General features: G+C 42.1%; 1 protein-coding gene across 1 annotated transcript in view; it reads right to left on the minus strand.

Moving 5' to 3' along the window:
• LNPK (lunapark, ER junction formation factor) overlaps positions 1-23,293 on the minus strand; it is an 83,303-nt gene that overhangs the window by 38,895 nt on the left and 21,115 nt on the right. The window contains exons 2-6 of the mRNA XM_063429765.1: positions 15,884-15,962; positions 15,490-15,531; positions 15,085-15,272; positions 11,849-11,907; positions 9,423-9,463 (exon numbers count right to left, since the gene is read on the minus strand). Of these exons, the coding sequence (XP_063285835.1) occupies positions 9,423-9,463; positions 11,849-11,907; positions 15,085-15,272; positions 15,490-15,531; positions 15,884-15,910 (357 nt within the window). The 5' untranslated portion in view covers positions 15,911-15,962. The remainder of the gene's footprint in view (positions 1-9,422; positions 9,464-11,848; positions 11,908-15,084; positions 15,273-15,489; positions 15,532-15,883; positions 15,963-23,293) is intronic.

Genomic DNA, 23,293 nt, shown 5'->3' on the forward strand with positions numbered 1-23,293 from the left:
GTAGCGTAGTCCACTCTGCTCAAACATGCTACACTGAGTGACTAGTAGGCGGGGGGTTGCTGTGCGTTTCCTTCTTGCGGGTCACTCAATTCTTGCGCCACCAAAGTCAGTGCACCCTAAGACTGCCGCCTGATGGACACGCCAAGCCACCGCCACCTCTCACATTATCGGCAATACCGGTATCAATAGTGGCAGATACCGATATTTGCCAAAATCCGGAATATCGGCCGAACCGATTATCAGTCTATCCCGAATCTTCATTAAGTCTTGTTGCACTGGTTCTCTTTTTAACCAAGGAGATATTTGCATGTAGGTATATATTTTATTATTATTGGTATTTATATAGCACCAACTAATATTACAATATTGTGAAGGGGCGGGGGGGGGGACACTCCACCCCTTAAAAAAAGGTTTCTTAAAGTTAATTTTATGTCTGGAATCAATTGTGTTATTAGACATGAGTGCAAGTTTTAAAATGGAAGAGGACCAAGTCTCAGAAAAATCTTGGAAGTAATGAATCCACAAATGCAAAAATAATGCTTTAATTAACTCCCACAAGGAAAATAAGCTGAAAACCGCTATTTATAAGCAAAAAAAAAAAAAAAACTCTCAACAATAATCTTAAAGGACCACAACAGTGCCAGGAAAACACTTTCCTGGCACTATAGTGCCCTGAGGGTGCCCCCACCCTCAGGACCCCCCTCCCGCCAGGCTCTAGGGGGCAGAAGGGGTTTAATTTACCTATTTTTCCAGTGCCGGGCGGGGGACTCTCCTCCTCGTCGTCATCGGCTGAATGCGTATGCGCGGCATGAGCCGCGCGCGCATTCAGCCAGTCCATAGGAAAGCATTCTCAATTAAAATCACAGTGAGGAGCGCCTCTAGCGGCTGTCAATGAGACAGCCACTAGAGGCTGGATTAACCCTATTATAAACATAGCAGTTTCTATGAAACTGCTATGTTTATAGAAGAAAGGGTTAATCCAAGCTGGACCTGGCACCCAGACCACTTCATTAAGCTGAAGTGGTCTGGGTGCCTATAGTGGTCCTTTAAGCACACTAATGATATAGTATTGTAATGAATACTTATTGATTATTTGACCTTATCTTTCAGACAACTAAAAAGAATTGGAGATTAAATTTGCTCGCTCAGTTACATTGTTTGCAAATCATAAATACAAGCTACGGATGACATTTTTAAATGAAGAAAAAAAAAAGCAAAAAACAACATAGCGCATAATGTGGACATAGCACGCAAATACTAACACTACCTCTCAAAACTCCCATAATATACTACTAACTGAATGAATTAGTCTGAACAGATGGAGATTTTCAGTCTTTCATTATAAAGGAATGGGGACAATTTCACTAAATTGTTGTGGACAGATTTAAAATTAAGAATGTTCTGATCCGCTTTATCCATTCGTGGGAGATTGAAAATAAAAACTGCTCATTTTCAGCAGCTTAAACAGAGGCAATTCCAACCAAACTGTCAGATCGGATAACGCAGCAGTATTTCTTAAGATCTTCTGCTGCTTGAGCTCTAAAAACAGGAAGGATAGAAATGTATCGCTGGTATTTAACGGCTTTATTGCAAGGAAACACCAAATGTTGCTAATTGTTTACATATAATGAGGAGAATAATTACATGCAGCAACTTCAATAATGGAATCTGCAAAAATCTATCAGCCATCATTATTGGAAGTTATTAGACATGACAGCAAATGACAGGCAATTCCTCAGATTTATTTCCTTGTAGCATTTAATGCTATTAATTTAAAGAAGGTCGTTAGCCAAGCGCTTTGCTGAATAAAGTCTCTGCGCCAATTAACTGCTGTCAGCATCGATTTTAGATTATTTATTAGCAGAAGCAATTAGCTCCCTCCGAACACTGAAAACTCAATAAGAGAAAACATTCCCGAAACTTGCCATCTTGTCTTTAAAGGTTAAAGCTTCATTTTCCTGAGGCTCAAAAAAACCCAAAAAATAACATTTAAACCTCTTTCCAAGATTCCAAGAGAATGTGTACTTGAAACACACAGTTCCCTGGTACGAAAATTTACAAGGGTCCTCCGTTCCAAGTTCCTTTAAGACAGCCATCCTGACCAGGAACAAAATGAACTAATGCCACTGGCATTTTTAAAAGGTTTAACATAGGTTAAATACTCTTATAAATTCTTTAATTTCAAAATAACGTGTAATGAAACTGGTTACGCTGAGCTTACAGGTCAAAGTAATAATTTAGAACACTTTTTGTAGTCTTTTTATTGTATTTTTTTAAAAAATATTTGTAATTATACAGAACCTATTGTGAAAGGGGACTGTTTGCATAATTTTCTGTAATGCAGGTAAATATAACTGAAAGAACACTTAAAATAAACTAAGTGTTGCAGATCTAACTTGATTACCTATTGCAGTAAAAATCCTGTGCGGCATACATCGTCATGGCCTTCCTTAACTCTAGAGTAACTCACAATTACGTCAGGCAAACCAGGACATGAATGCCTTGGGTTCTGTTCAAGATTAGGGCCCTCTGACTGCACAAGGGTGACCTGTGCATTATTTCCTGTTGATTATGGGAAATAATAGCACAGATGAAGTAATCACTTGTACATACATGATTAGCTCATTAAAATAATACAATACCAGGGCTTAAAATGTCAAGTCCAATACTACTAGTCAAGTCCTAAAAGTCACTTGTCACTGCAAGCCCAGAGGGTCTATGTCACACTCACCATGGCTACATATTTCACCAATGGCTACTGGAAATCTTGAATCCTTATATATTATTCAATGCGTGTAGCATGTTTGAATGTATGAGTGCAGTGTAAATCCATATGTTCTTAGTTTAGAATGTAGTGTGTAATAACTAGTTCAGTTGTAGGCAAACTTTGGCACTCCAGCTGTTGTGCGGCTATATCTCCCATAATGCTTTTAAAGCCACAATGCTGGCAAAACATCAGAGGAGATTTAGTCCACAAAACCTGGAGTGCCTACGGTTGCCTATCCCCTCAACTGTATCCATGAGTATAAATGTTCATGTGGAGTGGCGGCGCATATCTGTTAGTCTGGAGATGCTGGTGCATAGAAGCAAATGCTCAGTGTATGAATCTTAAAGCGGCACTGTCATGCCGAACTTACCTTTCCTCAATCTCTTCCTCTTCTCCCCCTCTCTCAGGATCTGTTATTCTTTTCTTCCTGTCTTCTTTAGTTTTCTTTAAAACCATAAGACAAAGTAGGGACTCTTTGTCTTATGGGATTCCTCCGCTTGACCAGCTCTGACCAGCGGAGGAGCAAAGTGTGCTTCATTTCCGCTGGTCAGAGCAATTTTCCCATGATCCCTAGCTTTCCTCCCAGTTCCCACAATACTTCCTGTCAGTATTGCCGAACGTCCTGTCACTTAGACAGAACGCCGGCAAAACTGCCGAATTGCATCCTAACAGAATGAGCACCGTTTCTCCATTGGTGTTAGGATGCAATTCGGTACTTTGTTCGGATCGGAATTTCATTCAAATGAATGAAACTCCGATCCTATTCATTGCTGTGGCTGCATCTTGCAGCCGCTTAGTAGATAACTCCCTAATTCCCACGGTATCAGGGAGCTATCTACTAAAAGGCTGAAAGACCTAAATTGGTCTTTCAGCCAAATTTACTAACACCAAGTAAAAATGACTTGGTATTAGTAAATAATATGCCCCTACTCGCTATACCGCGAGTAGGGGCATGTCTAGTAAGCAGTGAGCAGCCTGTGGCTGCTCACTGTAGAAAAAAAATAAAAAAAATATTGCCCCCCACCCCTAAATGACGGGTGGGGGCCGTAAAGTAAAATAAGGGAGGGAGACCTATTGTCCCCCCCCCCCCCGGCCCCCACCCCTGAGCGGTGGGTGGGGGCCATAAAGATAATGAGGGGGGGGGGACCTACTGTCCTCCCCCCCGGCCCCCACCCCTGGGCGGCGGGTGGGGGCCATAATAGTAGTAGGGTGGGGGGGACCTACTGTCCTCCCCCCCCGGCCCCCACCCCTGGCCGGCGGGTGGGGGCCATAATAGTAATAAGGGGGGGGGGGACCTACTGTCCTCCCCCCCGGCCCCCACCCCTGGGCGGCGGGTGGGGGCCATAATAGTAATAAGGGGGGGGGACCTACTGTCCTCCACCCCCCGGCCCCCACCCCTGGGCGGCGGGTGGGGGCCATAATAGTAATAGGGGGGACCTACTGTCCTCCCCCCCCGGCCCCCACCCCTGGGCGGCGGGTGGGGGCCATAATAGTAATAAGGGGGGGGGACCTACTGTCCTCCAGCCCCCGGCCCCCACCCCTGGGCGGCGGGTGGGGGCCCTAATGGAAAAAGGGGGGGGGGGGACCTACTGTCCTCCCCCCCGGCCCCCACCCCTGGGCGGCGGGTGGGGGCCATAATAGTAATAAGGGGGGGGGGGGGATCTACTGTCCTCCCCCCCCCGGCCCCCACCCCTGGGCGGCGGGTGGGGGCCATAACGATAATGGGGGGGGACCTACTGTCCTCCCCCCGCCCCCACCCCTGGGCGGCGGGTGGGGGCACTAAGTAAATTCCCCCCCCCCCCCATCAAGGTGACTAGGGGTGCCCAAGCCCCTAGTCACCCACCCCCCACCCAAATAAAAAATGCCCCTACCTACCCCCCTCACCCTAAAAAATAGTGAGGGGGGAATAAAATTGCTAACCTGTAAAGTAAAATTAAACTTACCATTCGACGTCTTCTTTTTTCTAAAATCTTCATTTTTCAGCCCCAAAAAAGGCCAAATAAAAAACCATCATAGCCGGCGAACTAAAAATAAAATAAAAAACTCGAGCGCAAAAAAAAAAACCCGACGAAAAAGAAAAAACCCGAGCGCACAAAAAAATAATCCATCTTCACCCATGGAGGGCTCCGCGCAGACTGAGCTCCGCAGGGTGGGGCAAGGCTTATAAAGCCTTGCCCCGCCCTGCAATTAGCCTAAGAACACTCTGATTGGTGGGTTTAAGCCAATCAGAGTGCTCTTTGTCATTTTACAAGCGTGGGAAAGTTCTTTGGAATTTTCCCACGCTTGTAAAATGACACAGAGCACTGTGATTGGATGGCTTGAAATCCATCCAATCACAGTGCTCTGTGTCATTTTACAAGCGTGGGAAAATTCCAAAGAACTTTCCCACGCTTGTAAAATGACACAGAGCACTGTGATTGGATGGATTTCAAGCCATCCAATCACAGTGCTCTGTGTCATTTTACAAGCGTGGGAAAATTCCAAAGAACTTTCCCACCCTTGTAAAATGACACAGAGCACTGTGATTGGATGGATTTCAAGCCATCCAATCACAGTGCTCTGTGTCATTTTACAAGCGTGGGAAAGTTCTTTGGAATTTTCCCACGCTTGTAAAATGACACAGAGCACTGTGATTGGATGGCTTGAAATCCATCCAATCACAGTGCTCTGTGTCATTTTACAAGCGTGGGAAAATTCCAAAGAACTTTCCCACGCTTGTAAAATGACACAGAGCACTGTGATTGGATGGATTTCAAGCCATCCAATCACAGTGCTCTGTGTCATTTTACAAGCGTGGGAAAATTCCAAAGAACTTTCCCACCCTTGTAAAATGACACAGAGCACTGTGATTGGATGGATTTCAAGCCATCCAATCACAGTGCTCTGTGTCATTTTACAAGCGTGGGAAAATTCCAAAGAACTTTCCCACCCTTGTAAAATGACACAGAGCACTGTGATTGGATGGCTTGAAATCCATCCAATCACAGTGCTCTGTGTCATTTTACAAGCGTGGGAAAATTCCAAAGAACTTTCCCACGCTTGTAAAATGACACAGAGCACTGTGATTGGATGGATTTCAAGCCATCCAATCACAGTGCTCTGTGACATTTTACAAGCGTGGGAAAATTCCAAAGAACTTTCCCACGCTTGTAAAATGACAAAGAGCACTCTGATTGGCTTAAACCCACCAATCAGAGTGTTCTTAGGCTAATTGCAGGGCGGGGCAAGGCTTTATAAGCCTTGCCCCGCCCTGCGGAGCTCAGTCTGCGCGGAGCCCTCCATGGGTGAAGATGGATTATTTTTTTGTGCGCTCGGGTTTTTTCTTTTTCGTCGGGTTTTTTTTTTGCACTCGGGTTTTTTATTTTATTTTTAGTTCGACGGCTATGATGGTTTTTTATTTGGCCTTTTTTTGGGGCTGAAAAATGAAGATTTTAGAAAAAAGAAGACGTCGAATGGTAAGTTTAATTTTACTTTACAGGTTAGCAATTTTATTCCCCCCTCACTATTTTTTAGGGTGAGGGGGGTAGGTAGGGGCATTTTTTATTTGGGTGGGGGGTGGGTGACTAGGGGCTTGGGCACCCCTAGTCACCTTGATGGGGGGGGGGGGGGGGAATTTACTTAGTGCCCCCACCCGCCGCCCAGGGGTGGGGGCGGGGGGAGGACAGTAGGTCCCCCCCCATTATCGTTATGGCCCCCACCCGCCGCCCAGGGGTGGGGGCCGCGGGGGGGGGGGAAGGACAGTAGATCCCCCCCCCCCTTATTACTATTATGGCCCCCACCCGCCGCCCAGGGGTGGGGGCCGGGGGGAGGACAGTAGGTCCCCCCCCCCCTTTTCCATTAGGGCCCCCACCCGCCGCCCAGGGGTGGGGGCCGGGGGCTGGAGGACAGTAGGTCCCCCCCCCTTATTACTATTATGGCCCCCACCCGCCGCCCAGGGGTGGGGGCCGGGGGGGAGGACAGTAGGTCCCCCCCCCTATTACTATTATGGCCCCCACCCGCCGCCCAGGGGTGGGGGCCGGGGGGTGGAGGACAGTAGGTCCCCCCCCCCCTTATTACTATTATGGCCCCCACCCGCCGCCCAGGGGTGGGGGCCTGAGGGGAGGACAGTAGGTCCCCCCTCATTCCCATTATGGCCCCCACCCGCCGTCCAGGGGTGGGGGCCGGCGGGGGAGGACAGTAGGCCCCCCGTCCCCCCCTTATTACCCTTTTTTTTTTTTTTTTACAGTGAGCAGCCACAGGCTGCTCACTGTTTAGTGGACATGCCCCTACTCGCGATATAGCGAGTAGGGGCATTGGGGAGATTTTAATCTCCCTTGTGCTATTATGGGGGTCATATTGACCCCCATAGAGTGAGGGGGGGACCTGGGGGGCTTATGAAGTGGTGGGGAGCACTGCTCCCTGCCGCTTCTATAGTTACATATTACAAGGAGGGAGCTGCACGCCGGTAGCTCCCTCCTTGTAATAAACTGAACGAACAAACTAACACTGATACACAGTGTTAGTTTGTGCGTCTGATTTTTTCTATTCATTCATTCGTCTGTCTGATGAATGAATGAATAGGTGAAATTCCCGTTCGCATGTCCAGGTGTTTCACTGGGCATGTGCGGGAATCTCAGGGCTATCTAGTGTGGGCAGATGACGTGTCCCACAGGGACTTCACCTACCCACACAAAGATGGCGGCGCCCTGAATAAAGATCGGGCAGAAAATAAAGAATAAAAAATAGGTAATGTGGGGGGCATAGGGGCATTTGGGGATGACTAGGGGGTCGATTGGATGTAGTTGAGGCGGGAGGGGGGTTAAAAAAAAACGGAATTCGGCATGACAGTGCCGCTTTAAGTGTAGTAAGTATATATTTACTAAAAGCTATGGAAAAAATGTAAAACTTGCAGTGAGTCCGGCATAGACAAATTTAAGGCTCAAACAAACCTGAGAAATAGCCAAAGGTCTTTGGTTAAATAGATCCATGGTCAAATTACCTATTCAGGCAGCAGTTCACAATCAAAACATTCAAGACTTGACACAGTAAGAATTTAGGGAGCTTACTGGAAATATTTCTCAAATAAATTCATCAATCCATTCCTGCATTTGCCAAAAAAAATAAAATAAAAAAAAAATGACCATCTGGTGAGCCATTACCCGGGGGCAAACAGCTATATAGACAAAATTGATACAATGATTTTGTCTACATTTTACTACACAAGAATGTGTTTTGTTGTCTGTTTTTTTTAATTCTTTATTTTTGATATGCATGCAAAAGAAGCAGAGACTCACTATGCCCCAACAGCATACGTAAGGCAAGTAATATCATAAAGCATATTAGTAAAAGGCATACAGGAATAACTGGATATTTTTTTTTTATTTTTTTTTTTTTTTTTTTAGAAAACAAGATGGGCAATCATAATGACATTTGCTGGATGCTAGATGGACATTGTGTAGTCACAAAGATTAGTCATGTCTATTTAAAAGGTCAGACAGTAGATACATGTACTAAGCATCTGATAAATAGCTTAAATCACTTTAAACAGAACTATGGACTAGGCTAGGATTTAACACTGTCGCAGATTAATTAAAATAAAACAAAAAGACATATAAAGCTTAAACAAACAAAAATATAGCCACTGGAGCATCTAAAAGAGCAACATAGGAAATTAACATAACGTCGGGTGTGTATACAAGTAGACTTGAAAATATTCCACTACTCCGACTCTTAATGCATATGTGTCCGCTTGTCAGCCGACTCCTAGTGCCGTAAAGACTTCCTCAGGCCTGCTCAGGATTCCTGTATTCCAGCTTTGCTGATAAAGGTAACCGGAGGGGGTCTCTCCCTCGGGATCCAGGGAGATTAAAAGCCTCAATAGGTAGCTGCCATCGCCGAGTAGAAGGAGGCCTCGTATTGTGCTGGAGATGTCCCCTTATGAGATAATGGCACCAATATCTGTGCTGCACGACGCCTCCGGTTAGGCCCAACATGCCTCTTCCGGGGGGGCCGTGGCTCACGCAAATTCCTGTAGGTCGGAAGCACCATAGCCACCGGAATGCAATTCAGGCTGTGCCTGCCACTCCAGTTCTGCCCAGAACTTGTGGCATACGGCCTTATAGGCCCAACTGAAGGCTGTCTCCCAAGCACACTCTGCTTCTCCTGACTGTGGGGAGTGCAACTGAGAGTCAGCGGTCATCTTGGCAGTTTGCGGTTGTGCTGGCTCACTGAGCCGAGATAGAAGTCGGTGGATGGTTAGCATAGTGATACCCCAGGGTGGACCGGAATAACCTCGAGTCCAAAAAGGGCAGAGGGAGAACGGGGCTGCGTTGCAGGTACTCCGGCAGACTGGATTGCGGTACTACAAGGGATTGGCTGCCTCCCTGCACACATTGGCACACCAGACTAGGCTGCACTGTCAAGAACTGCTCTAAAATAGTCAATATCCGATGAAAAGGCTCCAATTTAGCTCTAACTCTGTCGGCTATATAATAGCCCAGCTTAAAAATTGAGTTTTAGCAGTTTAGCAATTGGAACAAGCCAAAAGGCCTAGAGATTTGCAGGAGCTAGCATGCTAAGCATCCTGTCAGCATGGCACTCAGTCCCCGCCCCCCTCTACACTAGAATGTTAAGTTTAAAAAAAAATAAAAAAAATCTATATAAATATTTCACTTACTATTTTCTTTTTCTGTGCTTTTAAATCATCTATTGCATCATCTGAAAAAGAAACACAAAATATGTATTACATGGAGTAAAATATAGCTGCTTAGGCAATATTATATCCCATGCACTGGGGGTGTATGATTATCGTACCTATATTTTTAGTTTATTTTGTTTTAACAGTTAAGCTGTGTGAGGTTTTGCTAACAAAATTGTACTCTTAAAATATCGGCTTATAAAAAGTTTAGAATCATACAGCTGACCCTTTACTTGATGGTTAAAATGTAACTTGAGACCAACGTGACTTGGAGTCCCTATAATGAGAGCAAAATGCCATCTAAACATTGTTCTAGTCAATTTGCTAACAAATGTATAAAGATATTCAACCATACATTATTTGATCTTATTATGCCTTTCTTCTAGGTTATCATCATAGCAGTATAGACACTTCAGTAAGTGTGCAGTTGCCCGGTCTCAAAGTCATGCACTACCATACCATGTTACCACGCACACTCTAGGAATTCTGTGAAGGAACAGCAAGGTGTTTTTTTTTTTGTTATACATTACAGAGCAAAGTATTAGGTGATGAATAAGAGGCTTCAAGTAGATATATATTTAACTTTCTACACTTGCCCTTGACATAGTAACATGTTCATTAGCAAGAATATACAGCAGACAAGAAATCATCCATTGAAACTGGAAGAATGGTGTTTTTGTTTAAAGCAAAGCAATTGATAATAAAAATAGATGTGGAGTTCTCTTCCCAAAGATGTATACTTCCAAATGCAGAGAGAGTCCAGGCACACACATTCCATCATACTGAATATTTTTTATTGGAATAGGCACAACATGAAAAGGTTTTGACTAATATGGACAGCTTTTTTCAAGTCCTTATCACCCAAAACATTGTCATGTTGAGCATATTCCAATAAAAAGTCTGCAGTAGGATGGTATCTGTGTGCCTGGACTCTCTGCATTTGGGGTTTTCCATGCCCTGAGCTTGGAGTGCCAGTATATTATGTTTTATTGATTACCACATAGGATATGTGCAGTGCCTACTGGAAACATATTTGGTAACACAAAGATGTAATCTTTTCCCATTGTCTAGATATTGTTTTAAAAAAGACCTGGATTTTTCTTTTTTCTAAAAACCAGAATTTTCAAGGATATGTATTATGTATGTGAACAATTTGTTGATCTATGAACAATTGTCATAGTGTTAGTATGTCAGAAAGGATTTTGTTCCTTTTTGTGGCATTATTGGCCAACACTTAAACTTTAACTTTTTTCTTAATTGCATAAAGAGATGTGTGTAAAGGTTGAACTTTGTGAGCTTGAGTCTTTATTCAACCAAGATTACTAGGTTACTATTTTGCCACCTCTGTGCTATAAGCGCCTTCAATACTGATGTGAGTGTCTGAACTGGATCATAGCAATGGAAGAAGGTTGCGTCATCTGATGAATTAGGTAGATGGCTGGGTCCTGGCATTCATGTGGATGTTACTTTGACACGGGCCACCAACCTAGAGATTGTTGCAGACCAAATATAACCCTTCATGGCAATGGTGTTCCCCGATGACAGCAGCCTCTATCAGCAGGATCCTGCCACACTGTAAAAGTTATTCAGGAATGGTTTGAGGAACACAACAGAGTTCAAAGTGTTGCCTTAGCCTCCAAATTTCCCAGATCTCAATCCAACTGAGCAAATGTGGGATGTGCTTGAACAACAAATCTGATACATTGAGTACCCACCTCAACTTGCAGGACTTAAAGAATCTGGTGCTAATGTCTTGGTACCAGATACCACAGGACACATTCATATGGAGTCCGTGCCTCAACGCATCAAAGCTGTTTTGGCAGCACAAGGGGGCCTACACAATATACGGCAGGTGGCTTTAATGTTGTGGCTGATCAATGTATGCCTACCTGAATTTGGAATCCAGAAAAGGCACTGACACTTATGGAAGATAAGACATTCATTTGTGAGGACCCCATTTATATCAAAATGCATCAGTATACCATCACAGATTCTTCAGTCCCCTCCTGTACCTTTTTCAGGTTGTGAGGGGATAGCAACATAGCCATGACTATTTATGAATTAGTTTTAATACTTTTAACTCTCGATTGGTTTACCCCATTACAGAACGTGTGACTTTTGAGATTATACAATTACACTTCCCATCTCTAACATCTCACTCTGCCCATTTGTTCTGCTCTGGTTCCATCCTCAACATCTTCAACCTCACCTACTCATTACAAAGTCTTTTTAAGTAAGAAATAAGTATCGAACTAAGAACTGTTTTTGAATACTATTTACCTGCCAAACATGTAGAACAGCCTGTAAACACACACATTAAAAAGCGCACAAAATAGATATATTCTATTTAAATACATTAATGCTTTTTAACAGTGATCCACATTAAATTTGCAAAATATACTTACTGTTTCTTTCCATTCGTCTTGCAAACCATACAATAAGCAGTGTTCTTACAAACCATATTCTGTTGGGGAAGAAACAAGAAGTACATGGCTATAAAACTACTTGCTATGAACAAAAAATGTATACGCTGTAGAGAAAAGCATTGTGAAATAATTGGGTTTACAGAGGAAAAATAAAAGTTTACCCTACAGGGAGGATTAGTCATAAAACTACTTTTTTTTTTCTTTTTTCTTCTGACTACTTCTAATAGCAACACTCCAGGCTGGAACAGACAACTACTTTTAATGCAATGCATAAGTATCGCATTTAATAAAAAATGCAAAATTTATAATAAAATAAAGACACGTTTAGAGTTTATGCAGCTACTGATGAACTACAGACAACGGAGTGTGTCTACGGCCAGGAAGAGACTTCACAAAATCAGGAGCCTTTTATTTCGTCCTAAAGGATCTGATCTCATTCCATAAAGCTGGGATGTGAGGAATACAAATTTGTATTGCAGCTTTGTATTCTTAACACTATAGTGGTTCTTTAAGAACCAGATATTCAGCATGATTTACAAATGCCTCATGTTACACAGTTCACATCCAAGAAAACAACTTACTTGGATATTACGTAACAATAATGCAGCTTACATTTCGCAAGTCACAACTGACCTTGCTTTGTCTATGAGACCTGAAGGAGACTACTACTAATTGCCAAATTTCCAAAACAGAGTTTGAAGCTGTATTATGTAGTCCTGTAACACGCTGCAAAGCTGGCAACAGACTGTATTAGGGAGTTAAAGAGCCACACTGACATTTTGGAGTCTTTTCACAAACACTAAAGTTAGACAAATTTCTACACATCAAAATGTGTGTGAATTGATTGCAATGTTTTATAATAAAACTAAATTACAGCTGTTCAATAACTGGTAAACTCATATGGGGTTAACACACAACTTCGAACTAAAGCATATTCAGGAATTGGTCAAATTGGGGAGTGATTTTCAATACATGCTTAAGAGAATCACTGTGAATAGATAAAGCCACCAGAATAGGGGAGCTCTCCAATAGCACTGAAACTAAAGTCCTCTAAAGAGGAACAAACTCACAAAAACCCACCAGAATCCAAGTATTTTGGATGTCCTTGCACAGTAATGTTTAAATGTTGTTTTGTTCCAGTATGCATAAATAGTGCATTGTTTAAAGGAAACAAAAACTAACATTTTGGTTAAAAAGAAAAACCTTCAAAACTTATTTGACCAATTAATAAATTTACAGATAAGAAAAACTATTTGAAAACAAATAACATTTCTAAAAATATAACTGGTATTTTCCCCACATTCTAGAATCGAACATTTAATTATCCCATATGCATGTTATGTGCACATACCTCTATCTCCATGTATAATGTATATGTTGCTACATTGCCGTGATAATTTACATATCATATCCCCTTTAGCCGTGTTGCCTCTTTGGACACACATACATAATGACAGACACACAGGGACAGATACAGGTCACAGTGTGCGTCAGAGAGTGTGTATCAGAGAGTGTGCGTCTGATAGAGTGGATCCTTTGGTGTTTGCCTGTGTATCTGTGAGTTTATGTTTGTGAGGGCCTCCAGTGGAGGGTGCCTGTGTGTGTCTGGCAGGGTGCAAGTTTGGAATGAGAGTGTGTGTAGGGAGGCTGTGTTTCTTTGTACAGTCCCCCAAACACTATTGATTTATAATTTATATTTATCGAAGCCCCAATCCTCCATACCTTTTGGACAGGGAGAGGGCTGTAAACTAATTCCTTAGTGCTCCATTGGGCTCACGGGTGGTTCACTGAGCTGAGCTGCTTGTCTGCCCCTTCTGTGGATGCAGACCACTGACAATTCTACCTTCCAGTCTGACTATGGGGGAGCAGCAGCAGTGGGCTAGGCAGGAAGCGTGCAGCACTGCGCTAGGCAGGAAGATCTTTAGGTCTCCCCAGCAGCCTGTACAACTGCTGGGGACCCATGCAGAGCTGGCATTGTAATATTAGTGCCAGCTCTGCAATTTGCGTCATGCTGCAAACAAAATGAGTTTGCCAAAAGACATTTAATTTGCAATATTAAAAAGTCATGTACACACAATTCTTGGTCATGGGTGCATACCCTGGGAATCGCATATACACAATTCCTGTAGTGAATGGGTTAATTTACCTGGGAGGCATGAAAATCAACACCTATAATCCTGTAACAGGGTCCCTCCATCTCAATCATTGTTTTAAACTCTGCCCTGTGCAGAATAGGAGAAATTAAACTGGTTCAATTTCTTTCTCATTCTCATCTGCAATGTATGTCCTGGCTATACATGGAACTTAACTGGATTGTGAGGTCACTTGCTAAATCTTTAATATCAATTCAAAAGAAAACCGAGCATTAAATAAAAAAATAAGTTACAGATGGTTTAAGTTTTATTCGGCAGTGTAATTCCACAGAATTAAAAGTGTGTGTGTGTGTGTGTTTTAGATGCAGTACTTTAAAAATGCTACACAAATTGTCCTAACTGCAATAAAGACACGGGAAACATGCACACTATAACCCAGTTTAACCCCCTTAGGACCAAACTTCTGGAATAAAAGGGAATTATGACATGTCACACAGGTCATGTGTGCTTAAGGGGTTAAAATAATGCGGTTACTGTGGCATTTAACATACAAGCCAATGAGATTAGAAGCTTACCAAATGCGTTTAAGATTAGTATCCGATCAACAAACAGATTGAGCACAAGCTAGGATCTCATTTGAAAGCATAAAATTGTATATTCTTTATCCTGCAGATAGACTGGTATGAAAAGGTACAACGTTTTGTTTTGTTTTTGTTTTTTAAAAGAAGTACAGTTGGCATGTACAGATACTGTGTGATATTGCTGTCTGTAGCAGAATTAAATGTCTATAATGCACTGGCCCAGGATTTCAGTAGAAAGATTGTTTTTTCATATTTTCTCAAATTGACTTCTTGTGATTTTAAAATAATACATTGTTAGAGAGGTGTCTGATAAGATTACAACATATATTGAATGTCACTAAACTACAGTGCTTTGTGCAAATAAACTGGTCACCCCCACAGAAAATCGATTACAGATTTGAAATGACAGTTTACATATTGTTACATTATGCTGCATTTTGTTTAAAGGGCAAGATGTCCTAATTACAATTCATAATCAAAACTATACGGATAAAAAAATATATATATAAAAATAAGTTAAATTAAAAAAATAAATACTTACAATACTGGAAACAAGAAAAAAGGAAGTATTAAAAGGATTCTTGCTGTAAATGTTTCAGGCAGGTACCATAAATAAACAACAAAACATGTGACAAAATAAAGAATAGCAGAATAAAGGAGTAGTCGTCCAACCCATATTTTCCGCAACTTCTGATTTTTATCCCTGAATTCTTCTAAAGATTGAATATCCTGAAGATAAATATTGAAAAAAGAAATGTATAAAGCAAAACAAGAAAACAATCACCTAATTAACATTTAATGCAGCAATTAAATGTAGAGGGATTTCAAATTGCAACAAGGTTTTTGCCAGTGGCATCAGTTACTACTAGATTTTGTAAATTAAGAAAGTCAGATTAGAAGCATAGCTTTATGTGGCTCAACATATTTGTACCAAAATCAGACCTACCTTGTCCATTTTCTCCAACGTTTCAATGGTGGAAGGCTTTGCCTGTTGGTTTAAAGGTGCAAAAATGGAGTAACAGTAAACTAGAAATTCAAACCAGAAGCATTAATTAAAACAATGTCCTTTCTAAACAGAATACTGTGGGCTCATACAGCCCTGCTTTAGAACTAATGCAGATCTTAACTTTAACATTAGCATGCCTAACGTTTGGGTGGCAATGCTATGCTGAGAATGCAGATTACCAATCCCCAAAGTCCTCAGCCCAGTGGTTATGGTGCTTAATATAAACCCAGCATTATAAAGGTTAAGCAGTTTATAACACTATACAGATTCGCATAAGGACCATGGGCTATAATCAATGGGGGGTGGCGGGGAGGGAACAAAGTATAGTACTCACCCTCCACCTGGAAAGGAGTGCCCCCATTGTGCAGAAATAGGCTGTAAAAACTGTATGAAGGAGAGTCTGATGTTTTTCACTGCAGGTAGAAGAGGAAAAAAAATAATTAATATTTAGACATTTTTAGCACAGAAAACTACAAAGATAACCTGCATAGACGGCAATGAATAAACGAAACATGAACGTTATTGTGACAAACCAAGTTTGACATATTACAACAAATGGAGGGCCCCGGTTAGATTTGTACAATTATGTGTCAAATTCAGAGTATATTAGCATTGCTTTGCTTGAAGTCTGTATGTGCACAGTTTCAGTTTCAAAACGCTCCACATACACAGATTTTTTTTTTGTTTTGTTTTTTTGCTACCAGAGACGCATCGTTAACCAGTCCAAAACAAGCATTCTGGGCTGGCTAATGTCAATTCTGTTCAGGCAGACACTCGTTAATTGATGACGCTCTCCCCGAATGAATGAGTAGTGGGATCAACATCCAGCTTCCGCAGCCATGATGAAGCTGGATGCGGTTAAGCCACCTCCTGGGAACCTCCGTGCCTGACGGGACCCAGCTAAGAGAGCAAACTATTGTAAAATGGTTTGCCTTATTACCAGGGAATGGTACTCCCAAGCATCATAACCATTACACTGTGCTCTGGTGGTTATGATGTTTGGAGTGAACCTTTAAGTACAATGCAAGGCAGTTCATGGAAGTGACAAATTATTCACAAGCGTCATGTCCAATTTTAGGACAAAATACCATTCTCCTGTTTCAGCAAAGGCTAAATTCCATTTTTACATCGTGCATCAGTACACTATAGTAAGGCTTTTGGAGTAATCACAATTATACTAGTAAAAATGTAGGCCCCTTCATTAAATAGGTTCACAATTTTATTATTTATTTAAATTACTTACACAGTCAGTATCAACTATTCACCTAGCAACTACCCTAAACAGAAACTTTGTTTTCAAACATGAAATTCAGAAAAAAGGATTTTATTTATATATATATTTTAAGTATACATAGGCAAAGTCAGAATTACCAATAATATACCTTTTGCAATGTTCACATTCACCACGAGAGACCAATTAAGCACCAAAACAACTTTACTAAAGCAGTTATGGTGTATAGATCAATGCTCAATTATCTCCCATTTAGGTGTTAAAATCCCTTTGCTTCGCAGTTTACTGTTGGACGACACGGCTAAAGCCATGACCTGGTCGAAACTGAATTTTTTCGAAAAGGCGAACAAAATGGACACCCTTTTAGCTAGAACGCTTAGGTCAAGGCAGGGAAGAACCCACATAACTGCGATCAAACACCCTGATGGCACGACAACAAGTCCAGCAGAGATTGCTAAGATTTTTGAAGATTTCTATGAAAGTTTATATAACCATACTCCAGATGGAAGCCCTCATGGGGTGCGCGAGGAAGAATATATCATGCGTTACCTAGATAGGCTGGGGATGGCTAAACTGAGTGGAGAGGCAACACGTGCTCTGGCAGCAGCCATTTCGGAAGAGGAAGTGGACAAAGCTATATCGAATCTGAAAGGCAACAAAGCGCCGGGGCCTGATGGTTTTGACGGCTCATATTACAAAATATTCCGAGAAGAACTCATACCACAACTGGTCCGCCTCTTTGATACCTTACGGCAGGGCGGTCAATTAGAATCTGACATGTCATTGGCGACTATAGTGCTTTTGCCTAAGCCCGGGAAGGACCCTCTTTACCCAGAAAACTACAGGCCCATCTCGCTGATCAACAACGATCTGAAGATACTGGCGAAGATACAGGCCGAAAGACTGAACCCTTTGTTGGTTTCTCTCATTCACGCAGATCAGGTTGGGTTTATACCAAGTAGACAATTGTTTGAAAATACCAGGAGGAATATAGATCTTATATGGAAACAGGTGCAATCAAAGACCCCTACGTTAGTGGTTTCCTTAGGCGTTCGATAGAGTACAGTGGCAATTCCTCTTTCCTGTCCTGAAGTGCATGGGCTTCCCGGAGGAATACTTAACAACGAAGGCGATGTATAACAACGTACGGGCACAGGTACAGATTTCTAGAGCCCCATTACACCCGTTTCGGCTACACAACGGAACGAGACAGGGTTGCCCGCACTCGCCCCTTCTTTTTGTCTTGGCATTGGAGCCCCCTGCTTCACGCAATACGTAAACATCCAAACATTGCAGGCATCAGAGTGGGGGACAAAGACTTCAAAGTCTCAGCATATGCAGATGACGTTCTTTTAACCATCACGACCCCGCTGGAATCGATGGCGGCACTTCGGGACGTCATATTGGAATACGGTGGGCTATCCGGTTATAAGGCGAACATCCAAAAGTCCAGTGCGCTCCCGATATGCTTGCCTCGGGTTGACGCAGATCGGTTACAGGCGGTATACCAGCTCCACATGGAAACAGACTCCCTGAAGTACCTAGGGATTAATATAACGGAAGACCCAGAACGCTTATATGTAGCTAACTATGCCCCTATGCTCAGAGAGCTGATGGGAGATCTAGACAAATGGGCAGACAAACACATCTCCTGGATCGGTAGGATAAATTCCATAAAAATGAACGTCCTCCCGCGCCTATTGTTCCTTTTCCAGGCGTTACCCGTCCGAGTCACGAAGACGCAACTGATCCCGCTGCAAAGGTTGATTGGAAATTTCATATGGCAGAACAAGAGACACAGAATCTCCAAACAGATATTGTATAGGCGAAAAGATAGAAGGGGCTTGGGCCTTCCGAACCTCCACTTCTATTACCTAGCGGCACAACTGACGCAGATAGCTATGTGGCATTCCGCTCCGGAAGAGAGGAGGTGGGTGGATATCGAATCTATGATGGTGGGGGTAGACGTCCCCCAGTCCATGATATGGATCCCCAAGGAACACAGACCAGAGATACGAATTACATGCCCAGCGATACTCAATTCGATTCGGATATGGGACAGGTGTAACACCAAATATAAGCTGGCGTCATCCCCTTCCCCTATGACCCCACTTCTTCGGAACAGAATTTACGCCTGGTATGACCCCTAGAGATTTCCGCAACATCGAACGGGCTGGATTGCAACGGGTGCATCAGCTGTATCATAATGGAGAGATTGTCCAATTCGCGGACCTTCAATCAGGTCACCACCTTACCCCGGCGGATTTCTTCAGGTACATCCAAATACGTGACTTCGCCAAAAAAACAAATATTAAAAAGGCGGCCTTGGGGACACGTACCTTTCACGAACGGATATGTTCTGATGGGGTACCCCCCAAGGGGCTGATTACACTCTTGTACGCTCATCTCAGCGAGGAAAATGGAGAATGGGGAAGATTAACGTACACGGATCAATGGGAGGCGGATCTTGGAGAGACTCTGGAGGGAATCGAATGGCGGGAGATATGGGAGGCAAATTATAAGGTATCGATGTGTGTCACCCTCCAGGAGCAGGCGTGGAAAACTATGTTTCGCTGGTATACTATCCCAATTAAATTACACAGGATGCACAAACTAGAGAATGACGATTGCTGGAGGGGCTGCGGAGCCCGAGGGACATATATCCATATGTGGTGGGGGTGCTCAAAGTTACACGGATTCTGGACATCCGTGGAAGATCTGTTGAAGCGGATATTTGATAGACCTTTGAGACTGGACCCGTGGATATACTTATTGAACAGATCTGTGGACGGATGGACTGCACGGGAACAACAATTAGTACACAAGATTACTTTGTGCGCACGCCGTGCAATAGCGACAGCGTGGCTTACTCCTGAGGGCCCAGATTTCTCCGGGGTTATCTCCAGAATCAAAGAATGTAGAATTATGGATGACTTAACGTCAAGGGTGAGGGGGACCGCAGTGACGTTCCAAAAACTATGGGAACCATAGGACAATAGCATAACTGGCTCAAGTGACGAATTAAGGTGATACCATACGATACAGGACCAAATACATAAGCCACCGCGGGATGAGACGTTACTCTCGACGGAACGAAGGCAGACCCCCCGCCCTCCCCCCCTCCTCTCCTCTTTTATCTATGTCTTGACCATCTATCTCTTACTTCATTTCTTCTTTCTTTCCTTATTTCCTTTCTTTTCTTTGTTTTTATACCATTTTCTCAGGCTAGATCATGCGATCGGAGGAACAAAGTAGCACAGTTAGGATCCTGATTAGCACATATGACGGCTACTTATTTTTTTTTACCTATTAGCCTGTACCTTTATCCACCATAAGCTTCCCCAACAAATGGAGAGTGCCAGAGCCAAAGATTCCACTCAGACAAACAAAGTTTGCGGGGACTGACGTTCCACCGCAATGCTTGGTAATTTCATTGGCCTCATTAGTAACTTGTAAGTGTATGTATACTACTGTTAATTGAACTATGCTGACTATTCTAGTATGGGGAATTGTTAAATCCGAAAAATTCCTCAATGGATAGCAGGTGCCAAGGATTAGAGTCAGAGCCGGGGCTCATATTGTTTTTCTTGTCGTACTGTATAATGTTTCCAAAATGTTACTCAAACAGGCTTCTGCGCAAGCCCTAAAGTTTATGTGAACTTGTTCTATCCATTGAGTGAAAAATAAAGAATTTAAAAAAAAAAAAAAAAAAAATCACTTTGCTTATACAGTCCTAGCCACACCTCAACACATCTGTGGCTTACAAAGCTAAAAGTTGTTTTGGTGCTTAGAGTGTCCCATTGAAGGAATACAAAATATATGGGATAAGAAGCCATACAATTTGCCAGACTCCAGCATGTGAGGTTGAAGACATCATTACCCCAGCTTGTTGATTTTGAGCATGTGAAGTCTCTCAATAGTGCAGCTAGTCCTGGGAAGAATACACAAAAGAGGCAATATTCTTTGACCAAGTGTTAATCAACAAGCAATAGTCATGGAAACCAGTAGAATGCATCTAAACATTTGAAAACATTTAGTAACATGCCCCAAGATAAGCATTTCTTTTGAAAGTCCTTTTCCCTGCCTACTTATTAGAGCACAAGCATGCTGTCAATATTAAGTTATTAATTTAAGCTATTCTCTCTGCCAACTGAAATCAAAACCTGCTGGGTCCTACCTGAAACTATGAAAACAAAAATTCCTTTATTTCACTTATCACTGGCTAAATATAGGCAGAAAGAGGAAGAAGTGTGTTTTCACCACTTTCACATGCACTCTGAGGATTCAACAGGAACTGCTTTATTCTGTTTGTATGTGATTTATATGCGTGTTTTTATATATACAGTAATGTGTTATTTTGTTTCCATCGTTATGTTACCTAGGCCAGCGCTATTTCCCACTTATTATACCTATAATGTATGTTAGCGTAAACATGCTTCTAAATGCACTAGAAAGCATGTGATTCACTTTACAGTAGTGGTCTGGAACCTAACCCACTGGATTAGCAAGATTTAATTGTATCCATTATAGAAAAAATATGTCATCAAAGGATCCTGTAGACATAGTAAACTACAAGACAATGTTGAATGGTTTATAAATGGCTACAGAACCTAGAGAAGGTATTATTTACCCCTAAAATATTCTAAAACCCCAACATAAAAATATCATGTAATGTAAAAGATAACTGTTAAGTTTTAAAGTGGTGTTGGGGCTAATGTTTAGTGATAGTGTAGTGTGTTCGGATAATGGACAGATTATTGTGTAATATAGTGGTTAATGGGAGAACTTTACTGTAAGGGCATAACTTGGACATAACACGTTCCAGTGCTGCCAGAGATTAACGGGAGTTACATTCCCATGTAGCAGCTAGTAAACAAATGGCAGCAGATAGGTGCCATTGTAATTTCCATTAGACATTGGCAGACTGTCCAGTCAAGGTAAGGGCACACATACTGCATGAGCATGATCCATGCTTTAGTATCCGTTCATTACGGGGAATATTTGTAGATGTGATCACCAATATGGGATTCTGAACATAATCAGCTACTTAAAGAGATACTATAGGCTAGAAACACAAAATGGTGCCCATCTCGCTCCACTCCCCGAGCAGCACAGAAAAGGTAAAATAACAACCTTCTGTCGCTTACCTGAATCCAGCGCTAATGCCCCTTGGCACAGGGTCAGTCAACATAGGGAACCTAATGCGCATGCGCGGAGAGCACTGCAATCACATTAGGAAAACCTAATTTAAAAGCATTGAATCAGTGTTTTTCAATAGGGTTTCGGCTGACTCTGGATGTCCTCACGCATAGAGTGAGGAGGTCCCAGCATCAGTTAGGCGACCAAAAAGCACCTAATGACCCAGAAGCACCTTTAGTTGCTCACCATGTGAGTCCCCTGGGAGTGTCCACTTTCATAAATAGTATGCCTTTGTGGTGTTATTTGACCAGTCAAACTGCTATAATGAGACATAGGCCCATCAAATCCATCTCTCAAAATTCTACTATAAAAAAAAAAAAAAAAGTCGTATCTTCATGAAATAGTGCCAAAAGCATGCACTGAGGGTATTATTTTACTCAGAACAAATAGCTGAGCATAATTTGCTGGATTTGATCATAGTGGCACATATCAAATATACAAAATGCCCAACAAAAATGTAATGTTTATATTTAAAAAAAAAAAAAATAAAATGTTTTATTTTTACCACAAACTTTCTGGTGAAAAAATGGCAGCAAGTTAAGGCACAATAAACGTCATATGAGATACCCTGGAGTGTCTTTCACAAATGGGAGGCCTTTGTGAGATATTTAGAAACTGAAATAGCCTGGTCTCCTATATGTCATTGGAGCTTCAAAGAATAATGACAATGGTATACAATGGGAGCATCGTTGTACTCCGCAGATGTAGTTGAGAACAATATGGGGTTCAGTACAGGAATAGCACACATCAGCTTTACAAAATACATATTACAAAAATCTTGTTATATGAGTCCATGTTAAAAAACATAACAATTTTATTACTACATTTGGCGGTGAAATGGCTACTTAAAAAGTGACAAAATACCCTTAGGTAAGTAGCCTATGATGTCTACTTTATATAAATATATACTTTCGGGCGGCAATTTTGCTTTGTGGACTATTAAGCTTACTAGATCAACATACCAACTTCTAAAATTGTTCTACATTGAAATGTTATTTTACTCATGTTCTGACCTTTAACTAACAAAATTAATTATGAATTACTTTTCTTAAAGCTGCGCTTATTATTCACACATTATTATTGCCAAAACGACTTTCCAGAGCTAAAATTTTACTTGCCAATGGGTAGTAGACGTTTTGAGACCTACGTGTGTGTATTTAAATAAATGAAACCAAGGATGGCTAGGGCTGCACTCACCTGAACATGCATATATTATAGGGTACTGCTGAGGGGGGTGGGGGGGGGGGGGGGTGTTATTTTACAGCGACTTCTGGTATTTATTGGGATTTGCATTCAGAAGGAAAAAGCAAACAA

The sequence above is a fragment of the Pelobates fuscus genome, chromosome 8 (assembly GCF_036172605.1).
Source record: "Pelobates fuscus isolate aPelFus1 chromosome 8, aPelFus1.pri, whole genome shotgun sequence".
NCBI classification, from domain to species: Eukaryota; Metazoa; Chordata; class Amphibia; order Anura; family Pelobatidae; genus Pelobates; species Pelobates fuscus.